Source organism: Trachurus japonicus, chromosome 8, assembly GCF_045865225.1.
Source record: "Trachurus japonicus isolate A0001 chromosome 8, Traja_1.0".
Classification (NCBI taxonomy): Eukaryota; Metazoa; Chordata; class Actinopteri; order Carangiformes; family Carangidae; genus Trachurus; species Trachurus japonicus.
Genome location: NC_140914.1, coordinates 13,292,621 through 13,314,425, shown reverse-complemented (window position 1 = coordinate 13,314,425; position 21,805 = coordinate 13,292,621). Strand labels below are relative to the sequence as shown.

The following is a 21,805-nucleotide window of genomic DNA, read 5'->3' as shown; positions in this document are numbered from 1 at the left end:
ATGCAGTTTCTTCCACCTTTGACCACGCATGATAAACAGCCTCGCTTGAAACTTTTTCTCCGAACCATCTCATGAAGGACACCATGCAGTCTCAGAGTTTTCCAACAACGGTCATTTACATATCTAACTATTTTCTGGATTTTGGGGGAGCTAAGTAAAAAAGATTACTGCTGTCTTGGCAACAAGAGCTTGGATATGCATGGACTGAATTTTTAATTGCACTATCAAAGTTACCTGCTTTACAGTCATGTGTGTGTGTTCGACTGTGTGTCTGCCTCCAGATGCCACATTCATTATGATTTTCTCCTTTGCATCAAAGACAGTAATTGTTCGCCTCCGTTCTCTCACAAAATGAATCTGCTTATAACCTGAGATGCGAATATTTGTCTTTATGCTCCACTGAGAGCTCTTGTGTATTCGTTTGTATTCAAATTATCCACCCACATTTATTCCAAAATCATATTCTTGACTGTTTTCATCAGTGACTGTCTAGCAGCCATCTCCTGAGTAGCCTTGATTGATTTAGTTCAGTACGAAGGTTTAACCCCGTCACATTTTGAAGTTGAATGAGTACACACTATTGTGTGTTCATTTATTTTTGAAGCTTCATTATCATGTAATACCCCACATTTAGGTCCAGACTTTCTTTCGTAATTTTCTCCTCTTCAGTATTGTCCCAGTGGGCTTGGACATAAATCAGGTTCTAGGTGACATAAAACCGATAACTAATCATTGCTATCTTATATAAGCAACCTTTTTGGGCTTCAACTGTTGCATCATATTGAGTTTTACACCACATCTTTCATCCATCCTCTGACACCGCTGACTCATACTAATTGCCCTCTTAGTAGTTATTTGATTGTTTATACACAAAACTGTCTTGTGCTTGGTCTCCGTTGTCTCCATCTCTGAGAATTGACCAGCTTAATTAAGAACTAAGTGTTACTGAAGAATTAACTTTTTTATGTTTACTGAAAATGACATGGTAATAAATACAATGAAGCTGTTGTGGTTTATGGAAAGGTCCTTGGACTGCCTTGTGTTACAGTTTGAGAAACTGTGATGAGTAGACAAGCTTGAAGTCTGTTGAACTTCCAGCTTCAAAGATATATCTCCTCTCTGTGTGAATCTGGGATTTGAGAGATTTACACACTCAGTCGGCTTAGTGACTTTTTTTTTTAAGGCACCAAATCACAATCTTCACCATTTTTCATCCACTTTTTCCTCTTACCCTCAAGATGATCCTGAGCGGAGAAGACACATAAGTGCTGATGCTCCACAGCAAGGGTCACGTACTGACAAGTAGACCTTTTCTGGAGTTGATCCGTCCTGGCACAGACACAATGATACAATACTGAAATGGGGCCACCTATAATGACTCGATGCTATTTGCCATACCCCTGATGTTTATCGTTATTATCACCACAATCACTGGCCCTCGGCTCTGAGCGTTAGTTAGCGCAACAGCTCACTCACTGAGTCGATGTTTGCCTCACAAGTGCAGGAGGCGGTAGTTACACTGCTGGCAGCAAACACTCACAGTAATTGATTTTTTGATGAAAAAAGTTGTCTACAAAACTTCTGAGTTCTTTCTATTCCCGCACTTCTTGGTAATAACATTAGTTTTTTTCATTTCCCTTGCAGCAACATATAAATTTTCAAGACAAATTTATTAAAAGTGAAGTGGAATTTGACTGATCGGGAGAGTGGCAATAACTTTCATATTTCCTTTTATTGTAACTAAATGCATTGGGTTTTTTTTTTTCAAATAGATGAGGAAGGTTTTAGTTCTATTTGTTTCTATTGTGCGACCCATTTAGTTGCAGGACTCTTACATGAGTAGAATATAGTCAGAAATGGATAGATATTCCTTTCATATTACTTATGAGTAGCTCTTTCCAGTCTACTGACTTTATTTTTCAGATTGTTTGATCATAGAGATTGCATTATCTGTGTGCACTCATTATGTCTTCTCTTCTCTCTGTTAAGTCGAAAAGTTTGTTGGCTGGAAAGCGTAGGCGTATTTTAACCAGCCATGCCTAACATTAAATACCTTTGTGCATTGGTGAAACTGTCAGCAGTACGTATTACTAAAAGATGATCTGTGAAACACTTATTTTTACAATGAGTAACCTTCTACCTTGTTTTATAATTGCCTGGAGATTCAGGACGAGCAGTGCTATCTTTTTTTTTCTTCGCAGCTGGCTGGGCTGTGGAGTCACCTTTTATTATTATTTTTTATTTAGACGATGGGAGAACAGCAAGAGGATGCTGTGGTGAGGCTGATTTCAAAACAGATCAATCCAGTCTTCCTCTCGCCTCAGGTGTATTTGTATAGTTTACTTAAAAATGTCCCCTTCAACCTTAGTTTACCATTTGCATTTATAATCAGTTACACTATTATCAATATATAATGTTGCTGGAGCACATTTAACGTGAATGTCTGCTCTAGAAGTTCAAGAAAGCGGTGGTGGATCCGTACTGTTATTACCTAGTTAGAGTGAAATTTGAATTTGAAACATTGTTCTAAGCCAGGCATACATTTTAAATGAAAATCAATTTATCACCCAGGCCAGCTCCAGGCCCAGTGTTGGAGTTTTGCTTGTTGGCCATTTGAAATAGCATGACCTAGCAGTGTTTCTAATTTCGTGCAGGAAATAATACCAAGAGGAAAGGCAGACAATGATAACAGGGCTACAGGGTCTAAGGCGACCAAGATGAAGGAAGTGCTGGTGTATGGGAACATGGTAGAGGCAACCAGACTAATTACAGGGTTGTAATCAATGATTAAAACCACAAGGAGGCTGCAATGTAATATAATGGATGCCAACTGCTGTAAACCCCAGAGGAATAAGAAGCAGTGTTGCCTTCCACAGACACGCCTCTCTGTGCTGGCGAGTGCACGCTCTTCTATCGTTCTTGTGGAGTGATCATTTTGCTAAGAAGCTATTGTCTTTAACTTGTGTATGGTCATGTTATTAAAGTGCAGAGCAGCAGCTTGGAAGTGAACATTTAGGCTTAATGGGCCATGCTTCAGTCACTATTTCATACTCATTCATTGTGTGACAACAGAAATGGAAAAAAGCATTTAAATGGGAAGAGATTTATTGTGAATTTACCTGTTTTTAAAATATGTGAGCACACAGACAGTAGGAGAGAAGCAAAGGGCTGAAACCAACTGACACTACACTGAATTCATACAACCTATGACATGGTCCAGCTATATGCTAGGCTTGGACCTAGTCTTACTGTAGATATAACTGTATCACATTGATTTTCCCTTACACAGTGTAGTTCATGCTCTATTATATTAAGCGGAGACCGTCGGATGCTCTGTATTGTTGTGTATTGCATTATGCGTTAAATGTCAGCCACTGTGTATGAACTCATCAGGGTTCTCTTCAGCACAGCACTTTATTGATAGAAAGGTCACCCAGGATGAATAGGATCACCATGGTTACTCAGGAAAAGAAAAGTGGAAGCTCCTATTTTATTTTATTTTTTTTACATCTTCAGTGCCCACCACAATCTCTGCAAAGACTGGGTGCACCCTCACAAGCCTTATAATTGGAGGGAATAAAATGACAACTCAGTGGGCTGTTGTCTTTTTTTTGCTAAAGTGTCCTCTAGACAGTTGAAAGTGCCAGCGTGGCTTCAGGATTATTCACAGTAGCAGAAATAATAATAACAAGAAAAGAGAATGCAAAGAAAGGTCTGCAGTTTGGGACTTTGAAGTGAGCACCCACTGTGTGCCTTGTGCTTGAACATTTCTCTGCAGAAAGCACCTGAGAGGAGCTGTGTGACTAACAAGATTAAAGCAGATTGGAACTTGACAAGCAACAGTTACTGTGCGGGCTGATTTCTCTCTACTCAGACGTAAGTGCTCTTAGAATTCCTTTTATATTTAGTCTCTCCTTCCCAGTTTGTGCCACTCGACCCTTTGCACCTCCACCTGCTCCTTTTAACAGATGCCTTGCTTTCACATTCAGTTCACCTCCGAAAAACAAAAAAAACAGCCACGGCTGTTAAATCTGATTGAACACTGTGTGCGTGTGTGTGTGTGTACATATACATATATGCATGCTCTGTCATTACACAGAACTCAATGCTGTGTCTTCTTGAGATGGAACAAATTTGATGTAATGTTTTCAAGATACGGTTTAATGCAGCCGGAGAGATTGCCTTGTCAGTATTCACATGCTGGCACCTCATTATTTTATGTTTCTGCTGTGCTGGTAATAGCCACTCAGTATCAGCAAGCTGGGATACAGTTATTCCAGGAATTTAATTAATTTGAAATTGTGCCATTCAGCATATTTTCAGATTTCTAGAATTTTAAATTTCATGCTAAAGACAACATTTATTTTTTATTCTACCCACGTTTCCTGTGTTTGTGCCGACCTCAGCGAGGTTTCAGTTACCAAGAAGGAATAAATACTTTTGTGTCTCCTTCATTGAAGAGGAAATAAAAGAAGCATTAAACAAAACTAAAAGAGAAATGTAACACCTTTATGCCTTTTAAGAAGCACACATCTGGAAAGAACACATTAAAGTTTAGAGCCACATTTTGAAACACACAGCAGTTTCTTCTTCATTGTTCATCTCTTCCAAATACAGTGAAGGTCTGTTTGAAATGAAAGTGACAAGTAAATACAAAGACATAAATGGTAAAGATTGATATTTATTTCTCATCACAAATAAAAAGAACCATGCTTACTCATCACAGAAAAAAAAAAAAAAAGAGAAGCTCAGTCTTTGTATCTTTACCGACCTTGCTGCCGGAGTGTTTTTTGAGAATGTGAATAATAGCACTCTATGAAGATTGAAATCCTTTAAAAAAATCCAAGCCTAAGCCCGTAACACTGAAGCCCCCCGACCCACACCTCCCACAAGTTGTGCCCACCCCCCTCCCCCCCAGCTCCTGTGTCCCTCTCCGGACAATGATCACAGCATTATTTGAGTGGTTCAGTCTGAAGGTTCTTAGTCCCCAGAAGTCTTAATAACCTGGAACAGTGTGACATTATAGAGCACCTGGTGTCCGTTGTTCCAGGTGTACAGGACCCTCTCTCTGGGGTTGTAGTCCATCATGGAGATGTGGGAGTATTGATTGTGGAATGGGATGTCTGTGTACTCGTAGCTTGATGTGTTAGTGTAGTAGGCAAAGTAGATCTTGGCACCAGCTAGGTGGGAGTTGGTGACGTAAAGTGTACCGCAGATCATGAAAGACTCTCCGGCACTGCGTTTTGGAAAACCCGTGTCCCAGGTCTGCTGCACCTCCAGACTCATGGGCTCCAGACGGCTGATGACAATGTTCCCGGCGTTGGGGATGGTGGTGTAAACGGCCCACAGGCCGTTCTCGTCTGCCATGAGGTCGATGTCGGAGGAGCCACCCCAGGAGTAGGGGAAGGTGTTGTTGTAGCCGGCCCCGCTCAGGCTGCGCTGCACCAGCACGCTTCGAGAGCGGAAGTGGTACTTGATGATGATGTTGCTCTGGTACTTGTTGTAGTACAGTGAGCCGTTGTAAACCACGTGGCCGGTGCCTGCCCAGGGGTGAGGCAGCAAGTGCTGCACGAAGTTCTGACCCTTCATGAAGTCATTCATGGTACGGTATTCCAGGACACGACGTCCCTTGAAGTAACCATCCATGGACCACACCTGTGAAGAGAAGACAAATTAATCCCACTGGGACTGAAGGGACAAAGTAAAGGAGTTAATGAGCACATCTAAAGGTTATAGGAGAATATTACGCAATGTCTGACACACCTCGCTCACTGCAAGAACACTGAGAAATATTTCATCCTAGCCTGCAGCAATGCCCTGAGTGGAGTTAGCAGTTGTGTCTATGTGGTGAATCTCTACTTGTTTGAGTGTGTGTGCCTTCATGCAGTTGCACATACTGTATATGCAGAACTAGAGATCTGTCCTGTGCGTCTCTGTGAGTGAAGATGTTGCCTGTGCTTTGCAGTCAACCACCGCTCGTGCTCTTTGCCCTTTTCCAGTCCACATTTACAGAAAATCAATCCATTTAGCAGCTCTTGTCTTTTTCCTCAAACACTCTCAGCGGATCCCTCCACTGACATGGTCCCTCTCCGGCTGCATCTCCGTCCCATTTCCTCAATGCCTCCATGGAAGAACGATTCAGCTTTTAATTGATTCAATTAAACTGAGGCAGGCTACTGTAAGATATTTCTTTTGCTCTTAACATATCAAGAGGAGCGTGGCTATGACGCAGCCGTCATTCCTTTGACATTCTACCCACAGCTATTTCTTTATTTTCCTGCTCTGCCTCCCTCTCAGGTGTAGAATAGGCACTTTTCTGCAATAACTGTTCCAGCAAGGAGGAAGGGATGAATAGAGGGGGTGGTGAGGTACAGCATCTGAATTATGGAGAAGGGGAGATTATGGAGCATTAAGCGTTGTTTCTCCTCTGCCTGCAAAATGAGTCCCCAGAGCTGAGAAGGAGGCAGGAGCTGAGCCAGGCCAAGGCTTTCACACATTTAGACTCGTCTGTTTGGCTCCACAGTGACAATGACATTTCCCCAAATGTGATTATTGTGATTGGTGCGGTTGTTGGTATGATATTGCTGATCTGTCATGGCTATTAATGCCATTAGTGACTGGTCTAAAAAGTGTAATGTGATCTCAGCAAGTCAAGAGATTAAAGACAAAGATCAGAGCATTCAATCACAGGAACTGACCTTTTCTGTCTGTTCAGTGTTATCTATTTAGCTGTTATGATTCTGGGTGGAGATGAAAAAAGGCCAAACCCACACACCCCTTCTTGAACTTCATCAGTTTCCATTCTCTCCTACAGATGAATAAGATGTCACTCTCCCTTTCCTATCCCCTCATGTCTTTTTCACCTGTGTTCCACATCATGTTCCTGCTCCTGCAAAACACATGCTACCTCTAATCATCTGGAGCCATTACGGTATCATCTTGGTCCACTGCATCTTAGCACACTGCTGGTAATTACCTAGGTGATTTAAAAAACTTAAGGCACAACAACTCATTCATTTCTCCACTGATGATGTAGCAATTAATCAGCTGGCGCGGCCGTGACAGAGGAAGACGGGAAAGGCGATGCCATCCATCAGTGACTCAGCTTTGCATCCTCATTTCTCTTTCTGTTTGTGCTCCTGCTCTTCCAGAACTCACGAGAAGTCCTACTCAGGCAAAACAGTCAATCAGTCACCCAAGTATCATGACAGCATTGCTGTGAGGGGTATTTTTTTCTATTGAGCAGCGGATATAGCTCAGCCTATTTTTCATAATGACTTTTTATCCTCGGTGTTTGTTAGACTATAAAGTCTGTCCAGGGGATTAAAAAGGTACAAGTTGAGTATCTGTATAGAAATGGAGAGACTTACTCTGTTGTCTGAGCTGGGGATCATGGTGTCTGTCATCCAGGAACCAAACCTTGACCCTGATGCACGTACTGTGATGGGATTACTGACTCCAGTGAGCTTCCCGCAGCCTGGAGGGCAAAGAGGGGAATAAGGTTAGATGGTATTTAGAAGCATGTGAGTGTGTATAATGGTAGAAAACCATATGCACACATTTTGCAGATGACACTTAAAAGCAGGTATACACTAGAGAAGGACTGGTTGACTGAATAATGGATGGATGGAGGTAATGGCGGCTGGGAATTTGACCCCATTGTACTCTTTTCACTCAGAGCTGGTCTCTAGTTTTGTAGCGTAACTCAGTTTGTTGACATAACAGTTAAAGGACTTGTTATAAATTTGGCTTGATATTATTTTGTTACCTATTTTCTATTTAGCCAAATAAGAACAATTACCATTGTACAATGGTCTTTGTTTCTGTTTTCAAATGAATTTTCAGCTGGATCTTCAATAAGTTCATTGTTGTGTTTTGGTGTTTATAAGAAGTAATTCATTTAATGAATTTATTCACTGACTGTAATTTTTACTAATGCAAATTTAAAACAGTTTTCATTATTGCCTCAGTTTGCTTTTCTCTTTATACCAGTGATCAAGGAATGAATATATTCAAGTGAGTAGTTTATTATTTCTAATAATTACCTCTCCGTGTGAAGTCACATTCTTTATGCATAATCTTAAACCCAATGGAAGACAATAACAAAACACTAATGACCCGAAGGCTAAACTCTTAAATGCAGCCTCCAGTCTGCAGTCTGTAAAATCATTAGTTTATATATGTGAGATTTTGTAAAATCATCAGTTTAAGATAACACATTACATGAGAATACGATCAATTATTCATCCATTCTTTCTGGGCCAGTTTCTCTTAATTTATGCAGGTGATTCAAACTCTTAGCAGAGTGGAAGTGTTGACCGTGTGCAACAGTTTGACCACTGATCATCCTAAATGATGAGCTATTAGTTCCCCTCTGGCAGTCAGTGCCGACCCACACAATCATTTACACATATTTTATACCTAGTTTCTGCATGCAGGAGTGGAGCCTGGTCTCCAGCAGCAGAACTCTCTGGCGCAGCTCCTCGTAATCGTAGGCCCCCATCTCCTCCTGGATGGCCATCAGCACCAAGGACAGATTTCTCACCTCCTCCCGAAGACGCAGGATCATCTTGGCATCAGCCTTGTACTGTTCCAGCACTGGCAGCAGGGGGAGCAGCTGGGTCACCTTGTCTTTCAACTCCTGAGATAGTCATCACAGAGAGGGAGGGCATGGAAAAGCAAACGGGGCGGAGAGGTTTAGACCCTGAGAAAATAAAGAGCAGGTTGCTGGGGGGGTTGGGGGGTTCAACCATGCTACTACTGTGCAGGGTGATTGTGTGCAGAGGGAGTGAGCCTTTCAATCTTCAGTTGTTGCTTCTGGTTCAGAGCTCATCTCTCAGGCCTAGTCCACACGAGCCCGGGTATTTTTGAAACCGTGAACATATGTTCCCGGTTGTATGTCCTGTCCACATGCAACCGCGCTTTTGGAAACCTGAAACCGTGGTTTTTTTGAAACCGGAGTCCAGGGTGGGGTTTTCGGCCGGGGTTGGTTTCACCGGGTGCGTGTGGACACTGCAACCGTGATTGTTTTACTCGTTTACGTCATAGCTGCACACGTGCTGATGTAAACACTGCAGCTGCAGAGGTTGTTTGCAGCGGTTTGCAGGTGAGCTCGCAAAAATGGAGGTGACAAAGTGGATTTTTATCACTTTTTTTTAATTTATTTTTTTTACATCATCTAAATGCTATTTGTATAGTTTTTCGATGAGAAAAATATAACGAAACGGTCGTCAGTCAGCTCCAAACTCACCCTCAATCACAGACCACAGCTGGTTTTCCACACAGCATCATTTACAGTAACAAGTGACGCTACAGATCAGCTGGGCCGCTGCCGGTGTGTTTTTAAATGACAGAACTACTACAGTAGCGCCACAGTTTCTTATTCCCCACCTTGTTTGATTGAGAGTTTTTCGGGATGATTTTCATGAATGAACAGGCAATAGCCTATGTCACTGTCAGGCCGGGTACGACGGGAAGGGGGGGGGGGTGAGTCGCATCATGCAGTGATATAAAGAGCCTATGCGGAGATGAGGAACGAGCCAAAGCCGAAAATGTATACGTGACGTCCGCGGTCGATATAAAGTGGATATGATGTTTCATTCATACATGTTTTGACAGACAACACAACAGCCAGTGATAAAGAGTTGCGAAGCACCGACAGTCATGTGGCTCAGCAGCCAGGTGACGCACACAGCACAACAACACAGCACACAACAACACACAGCACAAGAGTCAAGACACAGCGCAGCAACATGTGCAGGCTGCTGCAGCACTGCACGTCAAAGGGACATCGTCGAAAATAAAATAAATAGGCTACATTTTTATTAAATTAATTAATATTTAATTGTTGGACTTGGAGTCTGTGAAATAAAGCTATAACACGTAGTTTTGAAATGGTTTTTGCGCACGTTTACATCCATAAAATGACCAAAAATGAACACTATAAGCGGATTTCTTGATAACGAATTATTTAAACAGCATTTGTATAGAAATGATTCCTCCCAAGCCTTTTGATCCAAGCGGTTTCCACTGTATTTTGATTGGTTTAAACAGCCTTCCACACGTGCATTGCGTCACTTGGTAGCGGATTTCACGGTTGCGTGTGTACGGAGTGTTTTTATTACACCACTGGTGTGGACGCGAAGCAAAACTCCGGTTTCAAAAATACCCGGGCTCGTATGGACAAGGCCTCAGTCAGCAGCTCATACAGTAGCTGGGTGGGGGTTGATCTGTTTCTCACTTCAGCACTGGGATTTATCACAAGACTCATGGTAGAACTGCACTAAGGTATTATTTACTATGATTATCTCTTTCCCTCATATTTCAGGAAAACACACAGGAAGTTGACTTTGACTATATCTTAGATTGCAGCCGCCTTCTCTCAATATTTATGCCCTTTAAATCGAATGTTCTCATTCGCCTGCTTGTTTTGTCTCTGTAGTGATCAAGCTTCCTCCCACTTCTTTAACTCGTGTAGTACAGATTTATCTCGATTTACAATGCTTTTGCGTGGACTGAAAAGCCACCACCAGTTCTGATGATACAGTTTTCACCTACAGCAAGGAAAAGAGTGCTGCCGGGACAAACTTAGTCGGTGACTCATCATATGTTTAGAAGTGCAAAGAACAATGTGTCCTCAGGTAGAAGTGCAGCAAGCAGCAGGAGAGCGGAGCTGCCTGCATGGAAGGTAGAGGACTCAAGAGAGAGAGAAATAAGTGTATCAGTAAAGTGTGGCCGCCACAGGAGGGGCTGTTTCCTCCTTGTTAAGGTTTATCGTAAATCTGGTGATGGAGCAGCTCTCAGCCCTGTGGCGCCACATCATAAATCTCATTTTCCCCTTTTCAAGCCGTGAAAATTTGCTCTCGTTAATCTCCCACGCTCTGCCATAGGCAACTTTGAGCTGCGTGCATTCATCAACCAACCTGCTCTGGTCAAATCCTTGCTTCGTCTTTTCTTTTTTTTTTAAAGATTTTTTTTTTTCATTATTGGATTGCGGATTTGCATTCAGACAAGTCCTGGAATATAATGCTCACCATTCTGCATATTCCCATCGCCAGCTTCACTGATGAATTGGCTAATTTCATAAACATCTTCATTACCTCCATTGGGACAGTGTTCATAAAACACACTGAAAGCATAACGCAGCTACGCTCGCTCCTGAGCTGGAGCATGGCTTCAGCAGTAAAGTACAGTTTGCATTTATCAGGGCATCTTTTAATCAAACTATTTTATGGTCTATCTAATATCTGGAAGAGTTTGAGAAATATGGAGGGAGCCTGGGCCAGACAGCCCTCTGACAGGAAGACAAAAAGGCCCGCTGATAATGGCAGCTGAGTCTTAGCTTGTAGAGAGATAAGGTAGAGATAAATGTGAATATATGTGCCTGCTATCTAAGAGCAGACACCAGAATGTTAAGTGTATAGAGTGAGGAAAGAAAGAGAGGAAGGGATGTAAGGAGAGGAATACAGAGAAAAACACTCTTCTTCTAGGTCCAGGGGTTTAATAATTCAGATGCATGTAAATTTGCTTGAATTTCCTCTCTGCGTGACTCAATGACTCAGAGACAGTTGCGGAATTGAATTTGTGTACCAGTGCTTATGTCTGCAGTCTGTCAAAAGACATACTAAATTTAATCGTCTGCGAAGAGCGATGGAGATTGCAGTGCATCTGGCAAAGTTGGCGTGCACGTGGAGAGCTGCAGCTCCACAACCAGCAGTTATCTGCATCCACTTGTTAACACACACACGGGCAGAACTGTGCCGGAGGTGACAGACAATTACCTGAAAGCCTTTCGGATTGAGACTGCGGGGATTCTCAGAGGCCACCTTCAGCTTCCCATCCACCACTTTCATTAGACTCTCGGTGTTCCTTACATACTGTAGATCTCTGTACGTCCGCAGGTCCAGCACCTCCATTGACTGGCTGATGTTCTGAACCTGTTGAAGTCACACACACGCACACACACCGCCAAACCCACAGGACACACAGGTTGCATATGTTAATAATTTCTAGAGTTGATCTAAATATAAAGAGGTGGTTTTTCACCTACATTCCTCAGTAGCCATTATAGATTAATTAACTTGTACGTGTTGCTTATTGTCAAAAAACTGGTATTGTGAATATTGCCTGGTTGATGTTCTTGTCCTCTGACATCAAACTGAATATCTTTATGAAAAAATGATCAGTAGAGTCATTGATGAAGAGCTTGGCAGTTCTGTGCTACAAAACGGGGCCAGCTCTTCAAACGTTTCCAACTCAACCTGATGCTTTTTCAGTCTCATGCTCTGACTTTAACACAGCAACCTCATGAGAAGGTCTGAGTTCGACTGCAGCCTCCTAGACTCTAGACACTGCTTCTATGGATCTTCCACGTGTGGTCAAATGAATTAAAACAACTCTGAAATGCTCTTAGGTGTCTCTGGGATGGCTTGCAGCGCCACGGATAAGCAGATCAGAAGAATTAATTTTCCTGAAGGCATCCATCTTTTACAGCTCCTCATCTGTATATATATCCCAATTCATACACACACAGGTGTGTTTTTATGAATAATCAATTCAAATGTTATTACAGTAGACCGGGTTCACATCACATTAGCTTAAGTCAGTGTTGCTCTTTGCATTGAACTATGAAGTAAAATCTTGAGCTCCACCTTGTAGAAAGAAAAAGATGGGCAATAGGAGAGTGGCAATAAAACTTTACTGCAGTGTGTCAGAACTAAACAGTATTTATAGTACATGACTGAGCTTAAAAAGGCATAACTTTAAAAAAGTCGAAAGGCATTACTTAGAAATGGAGTAAAGCATAAAATGTGTAGGCTGAGACATTTAATAAGTAATGCAGAAGAACACGTGTATTAAATCAGAGTAAATGGGCAACAAATAATGTGCAAAAGCCACAAAAAAGCAACAATGAAAGGTGAGGTTTATAGAGGCACAGATAGATTTTTTTAAAAAAGCACACCGCATTCAACACAACATTCATACATTATGCAGCAAAGGCCCAGAGTATCATTATGACAGTGTACACAAGTTAATAGATAGATATAATGTAATGCAAACATAAATCATGTGGAGGAGCACACATGCTGTCAAGTAGGTGTTTACTGAACCTCGGCTCTGTTTTGTACTATATTTAATTTTTACTAAGTACTCAGCTTGCTCACTGTTTGACAGCCCACTCTGTTGCTGCATAACCGGCCTACTGTTTCATACACCCCCTCATCTCCTGCTCGCTGCACTGAGCTGAACTGGCCAGAAATCATCTGAGCGTTGACAAATGTTACGGGTGCTCTGGTGCATATAGGGGGGCTTACATGTAGATATGCACGTCGACAACCCACACAAACATACATAAACTCCAACGCAGACAGAACATATTTATTCAGAACACACCCAGCAAAAAGAGTCCCAACTCTCAAAGGTCACAGTTTGGCAATGAAGTCTGTTTTGCACCAAATGCCTTGTTTGCCTACTTTTTGACAGCCCACTCAATTACTCTGCATCCAGCCTACTGTTTTCTATACCCAACTCATCTCCCACATGCTCCATGAACTAGCCAGGGAATGCTTGATCAGAAAATATTCTCCTCTCCAATTAAAAACTTATCTGACAGATGTAGAGATAGAACAGTTGGGAGGACATGCAAACCGTCCCTCTAGCCTGCAGTCTAAACAAATGTGGTGACACCACCCTTCAAGGCTGCGGTGGTAGGAGTCCTCTAAGCTGTGGTAACTGATACAAACACACACACACACTGTGGATTTCACGCTTACTTCGGGTCACATAAGATGCCCCCTCACCCTCACACTCCCCAGGACCCAATCAGTCGTGAGTGCGTTTGCCTCATGTCCAGCGTGATGACTCACCCTGTACCAAATCTTAAAGCTTGTTTGTGTGCACGCACGCACGCCTGACTGTGCCCTCCTATCTTATTTTATCCCATCCCAGCCTAGTCAGCCAGACAGAGGTCGGAGGGTGACGAGGTGTTCAAAAGTTTGTGCCGCGAGCGTTCTCACACCACCGTCCTTCAGGGTCGGGGTCAGCTCTGCTTCTGATGCCATTTTGTTCGGCTTTGCAGAAAGCTGAATAGAACCTTTTGCACGCTACTTTACATTCTTTGAACAGAGGGCGGATTTGACATTGTTAGCGTATCCTTGGCTTTCTGTGTCAGGCAGAGCCTTTGTGGATCCAGTCTTCTCGAATAATTCCCCACATGCTCTGGGTTCAAATGAGAACGTCTTAGTTGGTGTGATGCTATTATGTGGACACACACTCAGACTCACACGGTCTTTTAACTTGTGGCTTTCACTTGTGTGCAACTCAAATAAGGCTGACCCCAGGTGTCCTCATTAGGCTGGGCTCAGGACTATATTAGACGGGGAAGCCATAGGCTCTGTGCATGTTCAGAAGGTAGACACAGTAACATGAACACCCACACAGTCAATATATTTGCATACATTATAATATTCAGTTTTTGTTGAGACTGTGTCAGCGAGGTGATGATTTCTGAGGTCTTATTTATGTGTTGTGCAGCTTTATAAAGGATGATGTGTAAGACCATGCAGCAGCACACTCTGCCCATAAAACTCTGTCTATATTTACACCTCTCTGATTTAACAGATAGCATACTTTGATAGCTTTGGGCAGTAGTTAGGGAGTGGTTTCTCTCTCAAGATGACATTTATATTTAAACATTATCACTGTAAAGTTTTACGGATTCTTGCTGAGAAGATATAAACTTTTTTTCTTGCAGGAAGGAGCAGATTCATCAGGTGAACCTGATATTCACCTGCATTTTACATTTTACATCCACACCCACCCATGTGTTGGGCCTGCTTCTGCAAGAAAGGCTCTGTTCACCACAGAGACCTTGCAATGCCGAAAGCTCATACAATCTCTCTAGTGGAGGAGCCAATGAGAAAATATCAATGAGCAGCAAATTACATCAATCAAAATAAGTAAGCCAAAAAATGTTCATGCTGGTGGTTGTTTTTTTTTAAAATCTAGTTTTGCGTTATGACTTTACAGTATTAATTAGAACAAACACAGATATAGCTGATAGTCTGATATCCTCTGCAGGTTCAAAGATGAACTATAACTGGACCTGTGTTCATATGGATGTATTAGCATGTACTGTGCTGTGCTCTATAGGCATACAGTATGGGGAATTCAGCATTGTTATAATCTACAACACACAAACTGTCATCAAGCTGGTAACGGACTGGATGTCCTTGTACTTTTGATTCTACAGAAACAGTGTTGGAGCTATTAAAAGAAACAGTGCATCCACACAGCCATACACATATCCAGCTGAACACAGTCAGTTTCTCTGAATAACTCGATCATGTTTGACTGTTTCTCCCAGAATATTCTTTCTATGTCAGACTGAGAGTATGTTTCTTTTAGAATGTGAATGTGTGTGGATTTGGTTGGCATGAATGTGTTCTTGAAATAGGCAGACAGAGGACTGTCAGGGGAGAAGGCAAACTTCACGGAGAATGAATGCAATATGTGAATCCAGGTATCCCATTGATCCATCAGGGCCTCAGAGCCTATTCAGCATCTCAATTTACCACCACTTCTCCTCACAAGACCACATCAATGTCAGCCCCTCCTGTCTTACCCACTTTCCTCTCTTTCTCAGCTCCCAGGTTTCCACTCGCTCTGTAGATCAAGCGACTCATTTGCCCATTTGTTGTTTTCGAATGCCCCCCCCCCCCCCCCCCCAAAAAAAAAGAAAAGAAAAGAAAAGCAAGCCAGCAGCTTGACAGTCTGGCTATTGAAAGCTATTCTCAGGTTTTTCTTGTTAAGTTAGGTACAACAGGTACGTAGGTATGGCACCAACACTGATGTAGTGCCTGCAAATCAATGCAGTTGCAGATCAGGAGTCAACCAGCAGCTGTGAGTGGAGGTCCTCTCCCCCCTGCTCTCTCACCCCTGATCTGTGTGTGTTTATGCACAAGACACTAGCAGGGAAATACATTTGCATACACTGCAAACAACACTCTACTCCATGCAAATACTAAACACATAGACTTATCGTCTGGCTGCGGGAGGGTTTTGTGCGTGTTGTGACATTAAACTTACTTGCTGTACATGACACAAGTATGTACACAAAATGGTGTTTACTAATATTTTTCTAGTAAATATTCAATGAAGTGTGAATGCAGCATTTAGTGTGTAACAAAGCAAACACAGCACTTGATATCTTCAGTGATTTGTGAAACGGTTCGCTTTCTTAATTCTTATCTAATGGATTTATATTTATAAAAAGAAACATTAAAAGTCTAAGGCCCAATGAATCCAATTTCATGGGTAAATTCAAGACATTCCTCCTATTAAGGGGATTCATGCTCCGCTCACTTTAAGCAACTTGCTGAGAAGAGAATAGTTCAACCAATAATGGCAACAGTCTTGTGAGTACCTCCGTGTGCATCTGCATGACTGATCGACTGTGAGCTAAAAGGAAGTAAAAGAATTTTCACTTCAGCAGTCTCTATGTGAGACACCGTGCCAGACGTTGAGCTGAGTCGGCTTTGTGTTTGTGTGTCTGCGTGGGTACAACAGTCGTGTCTCAGAGTGAGTGTCTCATTGACAGCTGTCACCTTCTCCATGAGCTGGCGAAGCTGCCTGCTGCGTGGGTCGCGGTTACACATGTTCTGGGCCGGTGCGACCACGGTACAGATACACTTCCCATCTGCGTCCTGCGCCGAGCTGTAGATCTGCCAGCCCTCCTCTGGGCTCGGGTACAGCGCCTGCAGAAAACACACAGACATGTTACATCTTAGACCAAGCGGAGAGAGTGGTAGTTTCTGTCTGCTGTTGTTTATCTACGCCACTTCTAAGCAGGCTTTTCAAAATGCATGAGGGCAGACAAGATATTTTATTCTGCCACCATGTATCAACAGTAATCTGAAAAGTGTCCCACCCTATAAAACATTTCTAAACTAATACATTTATCTAACACTTGAAAGTGCAGAAGAAAATGTTTGGAGGAAAAGAGACTCCTTAATGCATTCCATATCATGATTAGTTGTGCCCATTCTGTCACCATAACTTAGTAGCAGAGTCATAATTTCTCCATGGCATCCCCTTTCTCTCTTGCAACCCTGTCAAAAGTTACTCTTCCCAAAGGCAATTAATGGCAATTGATCCCTCCGACTAATAAAAATCACTTGCTGTCTAATTTTAGTATTAACTGGGGAGCAACAGACAGAAAGAAAGATAAACCCGAGATCGACCGAGGTAGTGCTCGCAGCAGTAAAGACACCGGACGACGGTGATGAAGGATGGGGGGGAGTCCGATAAAAGATGGAAGAGAGAGAGAGAGTGAGAGAGAGAGAGAGAGAGAGAGAGAGAGAATAAGCAGAAATGGGCACAGATTGAGATAAGACAAGAACATTAGTGGAAAATACACAAAGGGATGAAAAACGCAACAGCACGACAGAGATTGAGTTAGGGCTCGACGTTGAGCGAAGAAAAGACAAAGACAAATGGGAGGAAAATGGGGGGAGTTCAAAGACAAGAGGAAGAAGGAGGGATCAGGCCAGGCTGCGTGAAAGCAGAGCATCTAATAAGTTTGGACGTAGAGAGGAAATGGAGCTGTTCGGGATCGATAATGCTGCCCGTGACCAGTGGAGGAGGGGCGAGGCTGAAAGGACTCTCTTGACTAATCCAATCAAAAGTAGTGCTGTGTGTACACGCAGGCATGTGCGCACACACACACACACACACACACACACACACACACACACACACACACACCACACACACACACACACACACACACATGTACATGCAGTTCAGGCCAAAAGAACATAAAGGAAAGAAAGGCCTTGGCCCAGGACAGTCATTCATTTACACTGCATCTACACAGACTCAGCATAGAAGGCAAAATGTAATGAGAGACAGAGCGGCCATTTTGGTGATGAAATTAAAGACCCATCCACATAAGTGGAAGCAAAGGGCTGGAAATAAAATCTTGTGGTTCGGCTCTGTGCCACTCTCTCCTGCGTTTTTCTCGCGGCCCTGTTGTGCTGTGCTCTCGTCTCGTCTCCTCGGGTCGGTGGGATCAGATTAAAATGTCTTGGGGGACACGGGGACTGTGTGATTGGAGTGTAAAGTAGCAACCACCCTGCGAGCCAATGTGCTCACTGTCACATCTCGTCACTCCTGCCAATCCCATGGCGCTCCACCCCCTCTCTCGCTCTCTCTCTCTCTCCCTCTTTTCCTCTTCTGCACTCGCTGTGTTTTCCTCTCTTTTACCCCCCTCACAATCACAGAATGAGATGAGTTTAAATCTGACTTTGTGGCAAATCGAATATAGCTACACGGGCAACTTATACGTTATAATGACAACCATGCCCATGGCTCATAAAATTTTAAAATTAATCTAAATTTAATTAAACCAAGTAAGAAGTAATATTCTATTCGTGTTTTCTATTCATACACTGTTACACACATGCATTAGTTACATTTCTGTATAACCGAATGTCTGCGGTGCACATGATGACTCACAGTGGACCTCACTGGCTAAATTATCTCACCGTTATTCTGGATCATTTTGAGTCAGGCTGCTGCAGTGACTTTTTCTGTCAGTCAGCACCTTTCTTATCATTCATCTTCCTGTTGTTTTTTTTTCCCTTTTTTTTTGAGGCAATCCAGCATCAGAAGTCTGTACGGTAGAGAAATGACAGACACCCACGGAGGCCAGAGCTGGAGTTAAGACAAAACAAAAGAAGGAAGCCTCCACAGCGAAACCTCCTCCAGTTTCTTTCAACTGCATCTGACTCTCTGTTTGATTCTGCCATCGCCTGGAGGATGGGAGGGGGTGACTTTTTTTTCACTCTGTCTGCCTCCCTGCCTGCATCTCACTCACTGTCAAGATTTATTGTAGGACATAATGTGTGTGTGTGTGTGTGTGCTCATCTCTGTTAAAGCCTGTATATATCTGCTGATGTACATGCAGGACCAGCTCATATGTGTACGCTTAACATACAGTATTTACATGGGTTTAATAATGCATGCTTCATGACATGCGTTTAAAACTTCATCGACCCTCCAGAGGGCTCGTTTGAAAATCCCTGCAGCTGTAGTGCATGATTACCACAGATCTGTGTGGAGCATATGGCTGCTCCGGTGCTGTGGAGGTGTGTAGGGTAGTGGATCGTAAGGCCACAGCGGGGCCAGCTGACTTCTCATTACAGCTGATATCCTGCGGTGTTAACAGGTGGAGGTTAGCTTGTCTCAAAGTGCAGAATCCACTTAAGTTACTCACTTGGAGGGGGCGTGCAGCCTCCCGCCTTCAATAAAATTACCTTATATCCATACATGTGGGGGCAGCCTGCCTACGCACCAGATATTCGCTTATTCTTGGGAAAGATTCTTGCGAACGAATGCAGAAGTGTGCATCAATTTTTCATACTGCCATCAGCTTGAAAGGGAGCCACAGTTGGTGTCTAACTTTTTAAAAAACTTTATGATATATCACATAGTGGACAGTAATAAGCAATATGTTCAAATTTCAACAAAGTGATATTGGAGGCGTGCCAGCTCCTTTATCATAATTCTGTCTTTTTTTATATACTGTATATATATTTTAAACAAGTTTTAACTCGTGCTGTGCTCCTTGTGAGCTTTTTTCCTCAAGCCGAGGAGTTTTCGCAGCAACACATCCTCTCTTCTCTTCATTAATGTTTCATAAATGCTGGGCTGAAATTAAGAGCTTATTTGAATCAGTTCCAATTTCATTACCACCCACCTATCCATCCTGTGTTAACCTCCCCATTCTCCTCGCAGTGGCAGTTTAGAGAGCAGGAAGGGGGGAGGTAATTCTTAAATGTAAATTGGCTTTGTCCCTATATGCATGCAGGGAGATCTGTTCTTATCACTCAGGGGGCAAGTGCGCGTGTGCGTGTGTGTGTGTGTTTTCGAATATTGGCTTATTTATGTAAAAAGATTAAGTTCTCTCTCTGCAGTGATGAATAGGTCATTGACATTGGCTCATTGAACATGGTGGTGAAACCATGCAGCCGATCAGATATCTCATTAGTGTAGGAAAAACAACTTCCCCAATATCTAATGTTATCCAGAATTATATTCAGATTATGCAGAGGGGAATAGAGAGTGTAGTATCTTTGCATACTGCAGGTAGGTCAGGCCTCAAAGTGTTGCCTTTGAGTACTTTTGACATCATTACCTGTGCTATCATCATCATCATCATCATGCTATCAGTGGCGGCTAGCTGGGAGCACTTCAGGTCTCAGGGATTATCCTCTCCTCCCAGACACAGACGACAGTGGTTTCAGGAGAGAGGAGGTGTTCTCTTCGCGGCCCCAGAAATTCATCCATTAGATGTGTGGGATGAAAGAGAATGCGTAAGTGCCAGATTTGTAGCTGTCGCAGTCATGGCTGCCATGCAAAAGCCCATTAAGGAAGAAGACAGCAGCAATGAAAACAACAGGAAACCGCAGAGAGATGAAAAATCAATTGGGCTTGTTCGCGAAAGCGAAAATGACTCTTTAAGGTTTCTGCTGTGCCCTTTTTTCATAACCTCTGGGTTCCCTCTGTTTCCATGACATCACATCTGACAGCCCCACTGTGATCCTCTGCTGGCATGTCGTTGTCCCCCCGCCCCCCGGCCCCCATCACCTTCCCAGTAGAAAACTGATTAAAGTGGGAGTTACTGATGCACTGATGGGCAAAAAAGAAAGAGTTGTGGTTTTAGAAAGGGCTGACAGGGAAGAGAGAGATGGCTCTAATTTCCTCTAGCTTGGTTCAAACGCAGCCCAGATACAATGCTGAATGACAACTTCAGTTGAATGTCTGCTGAGAAAGGGGAAGAAGAGACGAGATAAGAGGGAGCAGCCATTACTAAGCTAAAAAGTGGGAATCAAATGCTAACCCGACATTTCTTTACTCTTCACTTAGGGCAGACAAGAGATTCCCCCAAATACATCATCAGCATCAGTCACTCACAAGTTTAAAAGCAACCATAATGAAAACTAACCAGCTCGTGCCATCACCAAAATGCAAAATGATCCTCTTTGATGCGAAGCAGCTCAGCCCCATTGTGTTGTTAATGTCTCAAGTTCAGAGGGATTATCCAATTTGAGACATTTGAGCTGGTGGTATCACTGTCAAGAGTTGCAGGATGGACTTCCTCTGGCGTTTCATTAGCCCGACCCTGGAGCGGGCTGCTGTAAAGCCAGTGCTAAATGAGATCATAAATCTACAGCTCCCTGCTTTATGAGCATGACGGGAAGTATATTATAACTTTCATAAGCAGCAGGCCGACGGGGGGCAAACAGGCAGAATTGGGCTCGAGTCCCAAGATGAGGGAGCGATCTGACCGCCACTTTGTCACATCTGAGAAACGGCCACACTACAGAGGATGGACAGGGCTAGAGCAGGGCTCAGATGAAGTTGTATACAGTATACAGGAAAAGGAAAGAAGGCATCAAGGTAAAACAGTCTGGGAGTCACAATAACAAGCTAAGAGGCACTGTGTATGTAATCCATCTCTTTTTCTGTTTCCATCCTGCAGTGCCAACTTTGTTTATCCACATTGTACAGCTTCACTTTCTTGTACTCTCCCTCTCTCCAGAGTGGTGCTTTATGTCTGCCAATAACTCTCTGAATGTTTGTCCCCAGCAAAGTAGAAACATCTGTCCCTGCCACACCGAGCTCTCTTCTATCTCTGCTGCGGCCAAAGAATCAGATCTCATTTTTTTCATATTTGCTGGATATCTCTGTAATTGGCCACACGCAGATAAACATGCAAATACACACCCGCGGTCTTGAAATG

General features: G+C 43.0%; 1 protein-coding gene across 2 annotated transcripts in view; it reads right to left on the bottom strand.

Moving 5' to 3' along the window:
- Window positions 1-4,661: 4,661 nt before the first annotated feature.
- The window catches only part of olfm2a (olfactomedin 2a), a 43,238-nt gene continuing 26,094 nt past the window's right edge, over window positions 4,662-21,805 (bottom strand). For both annotated transcript variants that reach the window (XM_085783951.1, XM_085783950.1), the window contains exons 2-6: window positions 16,605-16,754; window positions 11,781-11,936; window positions 8,422-8,641; window positions 7,371-7,477; window positions 4,662-5,655 (exon numbers count right to left, since the gene is read on the bottom strand). In XM_085783951.1, the coding sequence (XP_085640077.1) occupies window positions 4,981-5,655; window positions 7,371-7,477; window positions 8,422-8,641; window positions 11,781-11,936; window positions 16,605-16,754 (1,308 nt within the window). In that variant the 3' untranslated portion in view covers window positions 4,662-4,980. The remainder of the gene's footprint in view (window positions 5,656-7,370; window positions 7,478-8,421; window positions 8,642-11,780; window positions 11,937-16,604; window positions 16,755-21,805) is intronic.